The sequence below is a fragment of the Colobus angolensis genome, unplaced genomic scaffold (assembly GCF_000951035.1).
Source record: "Colobus angolensis palliatus isolate OR3802 unplaced genomic scaffold, Cang.pa_1.0 Scaffold624, whole genome shotgun sequence".
NCBI lineage: Eukaryota > Metazoa > Chordata > Mammalia > Primates > Cercopithecidae > Colobus > Colobus angolensis.
The window spans coordinates 398,881-407,579 of record NW_012119866.1 but is presented as its reverse complement, the minus strand read 5'-3'; the positions used below and the strand labels follow the sequence as shown (position 1 = coordinate 407,579).

The window sequence follows — 8,699 nt, the reverse complement described above, 5'->3', positions numbered from 1 at the left end:
CTGCAGAAGTTTGCATAAGTAATGAGGAGCCAAATGTTAATTGCCAAGACAATGGGGAACGTGTCTCCAGGGCATTTCAGAGATCTTGGCAGCAGCCCCTCCCATCACAGGCCTGAAGGCCTGGGAGGGAAAAATGGTTTCATGGGCTGGTCCCAGGGTCCCCCTGCTCTGTGCAGCCTCAGGACTCGGTGCTCCATGTCCCAGCTACTCCAACTCCAGTCATGGCTAAAAGAGGCCAAGGTACAGCTCAGGCTGTTGCTTCAGAGGGTGCAAGCCCCAAGCCTTGGTTGCTTCCACATGGTGTTGGGCCTGCAGGTACACAGAAGTCAAGAATTGTGGCTTGGGAACCTCCACCTAGATTTCAGAGGATGTATGGAAATGCCTGGATGTCCAGGGAGAAGTTTGCTGCAGAGGTGAAGCCCTCATGGAGGACCTCTGCTAGGGCAGTGCAAAGGCTAAATGAGGGACTGGAGCCCCCACAGAGAATCCCCACTGGTGCACGGCTAATGGAGCCATGAGAAGAGGGTCACTGTCCTCCAGACTCCACAATGGTAGATGTACTAACAGCTTGCATAGTACACCTGGAAAAGCCACAGACACTCAATGTCAGCTGTGAAAGGAGTCAGGGCAGGGGGCTGTATCCTGCAAATCCCTAGGGGCAGAGCTGCCCAAGGCCATGGGAGCCCACCCTTTGCATTGGTGTGCCCTGGATGTGAGACATTGAGTCAAGGGAGATTATTTTGGAACTTTAAGATTTAATGACTGCCCCACTGGATTTTGGACTTGCATGGGGCCTGTAGCCCCTTTGTTTTGGCCAATTTCTCCCATTTGGAAGGGAAGTATTTATTCAATGCCTGTGCTCCCATTGTATCTTGGAAATAACTAACTTGCTTTTGATTTTACAGGCTCCTAGGTGGAAGGGACTTGCCTTGTCTCAGATGAAACCTTGGACTTTTGGGTTAATGCTGAAATGAGTTAAGACTTTGGGGGACTGCTGGGAAGAAATGACTGTGTTTTGAAATGTGAGGACAGGAGTGGTGACTCATGCCTGTAATCCCAGCCGAGGCAGGCAGATCACTTGACATCAGGAGTTTGAGACCAGTCTGGCCAACATGGTGAAACCCTGTCTCCACTAAAAATACAAAAACGAGCCAGATGTGGTGGCAGGTGCCTGTAGTCCCAGCTACTCAGGAGGCTGAGGCAGGAGACTTGCTTGAACCTGGGAGGTGGAGGTTGCAGTGAGCCAAGATTGTGCCACTGCACTCCAACCTGGATGACAGATTGAGACTCCATCTCAAAAAAAAAAAAAAAAAAAAAAAAAAAGAAAAAAGAAAAAAAAAAGGAAATGTGAGCACATGAGAAGATTTGGGAGGGGCCAGGGGTGAAAATATATGGTTTGGTTGTATCCCTACCCAAATCTCACCTTTGATAGTAACCCCCATAATCCCCATGTGTCCAGAGAGGGACCCAGTTGGAGGTGATTGGATCATGGGGACAGTTTTCCTCATGCTGTTCTCATGATAGTGAGTGAGTTCTCATGAGATCTGATGGTTTTATGAGTGTTTGACATTTCTTCCTTCAGACACTCACATTCCCTCCTGCTGCTTTGTGGAGAAGGTGCCTGCTTCCTCTTCTGTCATTCCCTTTCTGCCATTCCCCTTCTTCCATGATTGTAAGTTTCCTGAGGCCTCCCCAGCTATGCAGAACTGTGAGTCAATTAAACCTCTTTCCTTTATAAATTACCCAGTCTCGGGTATTTCCTTACATTAGTGTGAGAATAGACGAATACACCATCTAAAGAAATGCATTTGGGGCAACTTAAGGAGCTCAGAGAAACCACAGAAGATAAAAAAAGAACCAGGGCCAATGAAACATGGAAGAAATTGATTCTACTTAATCCAAGTGACAGGAAGTTAAAGACCTACTCCTTACGCTAAAGGAATACCAAATCTGGAGTCTGGGGATTGTCAAAGTGAGTGATGTGTAAATTTATACTTTCCATGTTAATCTGTTAATCATCTATTTGTTTTATTTTATTATGTTACAATCTTGCCTACTTCAAAAAAGTCTTTTAGTAGTAAAGGAAGAGCAACTCTAACTCCATACAATTACTTTCACTTGATCCCTGAGAAATAGCACAGATATAAAATCTTTTCCTTTCATTTTAATTAGATTTTATAGACCAAAAAGTTGGGTTTTTTCCCCTTCCATCAGATGAGAATGAATGAATGACTTTCTCCCTGGAGAAGGCTATATATTTTCCCTAAAGTCTCCGCCAGTATCTTAATTGGCATCTGAATTTCTAGTTTTGTTTGTAACCACAAAATTTCCCTTCATTATAACAATACTGTGGCCAGAAGATACATGGAAATTGCCAACTAGTCAAATGTGCATCAGTGTGGAATCCCACATGTGATTTAGGCAGGTGCACCATCTTTGTAAAGTTGGTCTCAAGAGACTGTCTTAAACGAAATATAAAATAGATCTCAATGGCTTCCTGGTCAGAATATTTGCCTCTTTTGCCCAGCCTCGGTTCATGTATTCAACCAGTTGTTCCATTCAGATGATATAGATTATACTCTGACCACAGCCTCCAGCCAGGAGGAACAAGAAATCGAGGAAGAGACAGAGTCTGGTAACCGTGTCAGCTTTAAGATCTGACTCACTCTGCAGGGATTTAATTGACAATACTAGAGTATTCATTTGAAAATGCTGCTGTATAAAAAGAAATGAATTTAGAAAATCATTCAACATGTAGACTCTGATGAAGAGCTTAGAGTCAATTTTGTTTCATTCTACTGTTTCTTTGGTTATGTAAACAGGGAACTATTCCGTAGAGAAAAGGTGTCCTGGCAGCCCTGGTCTTCACTATAAAAGCAGAGATACCCTGGCACTGCTGCTTGACCACTGTGTTTCTTTTAGCAAATCATTAACCACTCTCAGTCTTCTCAGGATTGTACATAGTCATAGGGATAACTTACTGTCAACCTCCCACTCCTCACCTATGAAATGGAGAGCCCACACCACCTACCTCAGGGTTTAATGAGTAACTCACACAGAATATGACAAACGGTGGGTTTGAATTTAAGGGCAGTTTCTTTCCCCAAGCACCACCACACCTCATTATTGGTGCAGCATTCTGCCCTTGCTTTATACTCTCATTTTTAAATATATAACAGGGTCCAATTTTACCTCTTAAACTAATCCGGTTCCCTTTTTTAAAATTCCTAATTTTGAAAAAAAAAAAAAAAATAAAATCCAGAGAAGTCCTTTTGTAACACCAAAGGTTCTTGCCTGAGCCACACCAAAGAGAGAGACACAGATCGGACCGAGAGAGAAAAAGCTGTAGGCTTTATTAAGCAGAGTGACCATACAAAGCTTCCACAGCGTGGAAGGGGTACCAAGTGGGTAGCCAGTGTTAGATTTTTTGAACACCTTTTAAACTCTTTAAGGCGGGAAATATGTGCGGCAGGAAGATGTTACCAGAGTGAGAAACAAAGACAATTAACATGACTCAGGTCTTGAGGCAAACGGGAATTGTAACTTAACTTTTATCTACTTATAACCTTGCAGTGGCATGACAAAGGAGACAGGATCTCACAGGATTTTACATATTGTGTTTACAAGGAATTGGAATTGGGAACATAGATAAGGTCTGCTGGTCACAGAAAAAGGGGCTTTTAACATTCCTTTTAGTTTCAGGGGAGGGGGAAGGGAGAGAGAGAGGACACAGGGAAGCTTACAACAAAATTTTTGCTGTTTATAGCTTTCTTGGGGAAGGAAACACAGGCACAAATTCTGATGTTAGGAATATTTTAAGCATGTATCTTCAATACTATTCATCCAGGACCAAAGTAAGTCCTGATGCAGGAAATGAGTGAGTTTCACAGCTTTCTGAGTCCATACTCGACCCAGGAAGCTCAGCTGGAACCTCCTCTTACTTTCTACTTTCTTCTGATATTCCTTGAAAATACTTCTCCTTCATAGTGGAGATAATTAGTTTTAAACAGCTTGGTTCCTTCCCTGCTGTGAAGTATTGAGTTTCATTTCAGGACCAAAGGACATAAACCAGTTTATGACATGAACAGGTTTACACAATCTGCAAAAGACAGGACAGAGATTGCATATTGTATTTACTAGGACATGAGATTTGCACTGACCACTCTGGAATAAGACTGTGCTTACTTAGTTCAACTAAGTACTGAAAAGTCATAGAGACTGAAAAGCCAACACTTTTTCTGTGTGTATGTAATTGCTTTATTATGTCTTTTTTTTTTTTTTACTTTGAAAAAATAATGCTTTGTCATGGTGATAGTTCTATCTTTCATATTTTTAAATAGGGGTAATGAATGGAAATTTGCTTTCTCAGCTTTTCAACTACACTGTGTTTTTAACAGACACTTTCTTTCAGTAGGATGCTGTGTATTTAAGCCTGCAAAATTCTTCCTAGGTATTTCTGAATCCTGTTGTGTACATGTGGGTTGAAAGTTCAAATATTTCATCTTCTTTAGTGTTTAGTTGCTCACTTTATTATTAGAGAAACTGGTGGCCAGGTATTCTTTCTCTGTTTTCTGCCATAAAACCTTTTAGAATTCAAATTTCTTCTCACATACATCTGGAATTGACTTTGGAAGCACTGGCCATAGAAAAAATGTTCTTACTCAAACCATCTAATTGAGAAAGAATTGACTCATGCCTACTCCCTAAGGTTGGGGCCAATATAGTGCTGTAATTTTTTCCCCGTAACACTAAAATTCTACTACAAGTATCTTCCTTAAAATCCTACCCATATTCAAGGAAACAACCATGAAAATTGTGTGTGTGTGTGTGTGTGTGTGTGTGTGTGTATGTATGTATTCTTTTCCTAGGATAGTGTTCATTTTCATACGTTAATTCTGTGATTTAATAAAATCTCATTCTTCTTTAAGTAAAACTGTTACCTTACATCTTTTCCAAACCTTGCCAATTGGCAAACACCTCTTTGTAGAGCTATCCATAGTTCACAGATCTGCTAGTTTCCACTCTGTGGACCTCCAAATATAGCACAAAAGAGAATGTGACTAGGGAGGAGAGGACTGTTAGACTCTAAAGCATTTTTGTTTAAATCTACCAACAGGTTGTACCCCTTGCATACTCCAGGGCAGACAACCTGATGCATCCTGGTCCATTGTTCTCACAGCTCACCACTGAGGAAGCACATCTATGAGTTCCCTATTCAAATTTGGTTGGTTCTTTAGTATGACTAAAACACGGGATCCCCCCATCTCTAAATCAATATTACTGCCTATTTCTTCTAATGGCATCTCAGCTTATTGTTTCTAAGCCATGAGAATCTTTGCAATTTTAATAATGGAAGCTAGCCCCCTTACCTCTATGAAAGGGTCCATGTAGCATAAAGTGGGCAGTTGTCCAACCCACTTCCACAATTCTTGTTACTTTAAATATCAGTTTAGAAGCTTACACTGTATTAACATTTACTCTATACATAATAGATGGAATTATGAGATCACATAATGTGCTAATGTAATAAATTTTCATTTAAGACAAAATGTAGTTACGTATTTCTTATCTGACAGAATTGAGAAGTGCTTCCTACTAAGTCTGAAATGCACACTCTAGAGGATAAATGATACAGAAGGTATCTAAGTATACAAGAACCTTAGAAACATTCTCCTTGGAAATACAAGGTATAGAGACAGTTATTAGAGAGAGATTTTCACGTTCATAGTCTAAACTGGGTCTGATTGTTGCCATTACAACTAGAGAGCGATTTCAATAGAATATCTACCTTCTGAGGGGAGTATGGCAGTTCATTTCAGTACAAGACTGAATCTGGCTTTGCATATTTGGGAATACTAACTTAAGGTTTTTTGAGTGTGGATTTTTTGTTTGTTTTTTTAAATGAAAGCTACATACTCTTTACTAGGATATTGTAGTTTTTAAAATGAAGACTTACTTGTATTTTAAAAAGATGTTTAACATAGAGTTTCTAATTGATGGATCTGGAAATCAATCTGAATTGGACATATGGCTTCAATGCACAGGAGAAGTTTCCTCATATTGCTACCTTAACATGAATTTGACACCCAACTTGAAAACTCCATGTAGAAAGAGTAAAATAAAAATAAAAATTTCATAAAAAATTCTTCACAGCCCCTTTAAAATTGCAACAGTGCAGTAAAACCCCAATTAAACAACTGCCCATTAACTTGTTATTTAAAATGTAGACTTAAAAACCAATAGACTTTTTTTGGTGTGTATGCAATTGCTTTCATAAACACAGTTTAGTTTGGAATAAGGAAGTCCTAGTTCATAATGTTGGAGGTCGTCCTCGCTGCTGCAGGCTGTTGAAGTGAGCCTCCTTCAAGGTCTGGTTGATGTGGGAGTAAAGACCTTGGCATGGTACATACCCCTCATGCAAGAACTGGGGAATGTTTGCACTGGGTTCAGTAACAATCTGGTTTAAGTTGCCTTCTGGTCCACTTGCTCTCTCTGGGATATTAATGCAGCTGCTGCTCCTTTCATTATCACTCCATGAGAACTGGAAGGAAAAAGACAGAAAGGGGATTGCTATTATGCTATTACAATATTTCTCCTACTTGGCTTGGAGAATAGCAGCATAAAACTCTATACTGGGCTTTAAAAAGCCATTTAAGATAGTTCATTCTATCCTCACAACAACGCTTTAATTAAGTTGGGATTAACAGCCCCCATTTTACAGATGAGGAAACAGATCACTGCCTTGTCCAAAGTCACATAGCTACGAAGTGGCAGCGTGAGGATTCAAACACAGGCCTTCCAGTTCCAAATCCCTTCACACATTCTCTACCCTTGCTTGTACCATTTATTCCAATAACTGCATCAGAGAAGTAAGTACTCATCCTTTACCTGAAGTATCAATTAATACTAAGGACGTAGTAGAAATAATGACCATAACAAGTAAGTTGGACTATGGGTAAAAGTTACAATGAAGCAAATAAGACACATACATTTATACATACATGCATACACACATAGATACAAATAAACAATGATTTTGTACACATATCCTGATAGTGGACATGTATGGTCTTCCTATATCAATTCAATGCTACATACATATCCTGAAAGGCATTTGACATACTTTTAGTCAAAGTTATATGCTACTTATTAGCATTTTATGACTAGCATTTATTGTTCTTCTATATTTATGGATTTAATAGGGTGTGTATTTTCTTCTTAAGATCTTTTTTTTTTTCTGAACTAACCTGATTCAGTGCCTTTTTTACATTGGAGAAGCTACTCAGGGATCCCTGTAAACAGTCATTTCCAAGAATTTCCTGCCTTCCAATGTTACAATTCCCAAAAGAAGAAGGTAATGGCAAGGACTCTTATTCAAATTACAATATTTAACAATGCTGGTATTATATTTCTTCTAAGTAAGTTTTTTCCAAAGGCAACATTAGTAAGACTTAAACCAAGAATGGTCATAGTCCATAGGTCACTTGCAGCTGCTCAACGTAGGTCACACAGTACACTGCCCACAGCTACCAAGAGACAACCTATGCTCATCTTTATCCAACTAGAAACACATGTTAAAAGAATCTATACAGGAAAAGAGATAGAAGGGGCCAAATGAAGCCAGATGTGAGAGTTAGCAATAGCAATCAAATTGATTTAAGGATTAAATGTCAAGGCCAATTCAAAAAGAAAATTAAAAAAAAAATTCCTAGGCCTGAGTATAAAAATATAGAACTACAACTGTCACAAAGTAACGAAGTTATGAATATTCCAAAATTAAGCTATTACATTGGATAAAAAACCCACAGCCCACACTTTGGTCCCTCTTAGTTGGCTTTCCTTGTTTTTTTGTTACAGGTACTGCCTGAAAAATAAGGTAAGAACTAGAAATCATTTCTGATGAATGAAATTTTCATCTCCAATGACATCATATTGATTTTACACTACAGTGCAACACTAGGGTAATGCTAGGCTATGTATATTAAAAATTCATAGGCTACAAGGGATTTCTTTAGAATAATTATTAAGAAAAAAATACATCTACCTTTAATTTGTTTCATTTTAAAAGTTTTTAAACTCAATTGTGTACAGATATAAATAGAAATGCTCATTAAGACATTTTTATACTATCAATATTTTTAATAGCTGAAAATCAGAAACAACTAAATATTTAAAAACAAAGAAGCAGTTAAAATATAGTGCATGCATTCATACAACAGAATCTCATCAGCCATTAACAATAATGATATATCATGCTATATCAGAACTCTTTATACTTCAGGTTCTTAGAAAAGTCTAAATTTATAGGCTATAAAAATAGTTAATGGAGAAATAACTAAACAATGACACTGACAGCTTTCATCTGGGTAAACCATTTAAAAAATTAATTAGGTAAATGTAATGGAATAAATGCCTATAAATAAACTTGTCATATAATTTAAAATCTAAAGTTATATTAAGTTAAATAATAAATACTCATTAAAGGTCTGGATCACTTCCAATTTTTAAAAAATTATATGAAAATATTTTTCTAAAAAATGTTTTCTTATTTAAAAGAAAATTATTTTTGTCTAATTCAAAGTTTACTTAAAAGTTATTTATGGCCGGGCGCGGTGGCTCAAGCCTGTAATCCCAGCACTTTGGGAGGCCGAGATGGGCGGATCACGAGGTCAGGAGATTGAGACCATCCTGGCTAACAC

General features: G+C 38.3%; 1 protein-coding gene across 6 annotated transcripts in view; it reads right to left on the bottom strand.

Moving 5' to 3' along the window:
- Positions 1 to 3,330: 3,330 nt before the first annotated feature.
- FAM104B (family with sequence similarity 104, member B) overlaps positions 3,331 to 8,699 on the bottom strand; it is a 28,233-nt gene continuing 22,864 nt past the window's right edge. For 4 of the 6 annotated variants that reach the window (XM_011963769.1, XM_011963768.1, XM_011963772.1 and 1 more), the window contains one exon: positions 6,126 to 6,541. In XM_011963769.1, coding sequence (XP_011819159.1) covers positions 6,311 to 6,541 — 231 coding nt within the window. In that variant the 3' untranslated portion in view covers positions 6,126 to 6,310. Of the gene's footprint in view, positions 4,100 to 6,125; positions 6,542 to 8,699 lie in introns of those variants that run through there. The other 2 variants (XM_011963771.1, XM_011963770.1) reach the window with 2 other exon arrangements.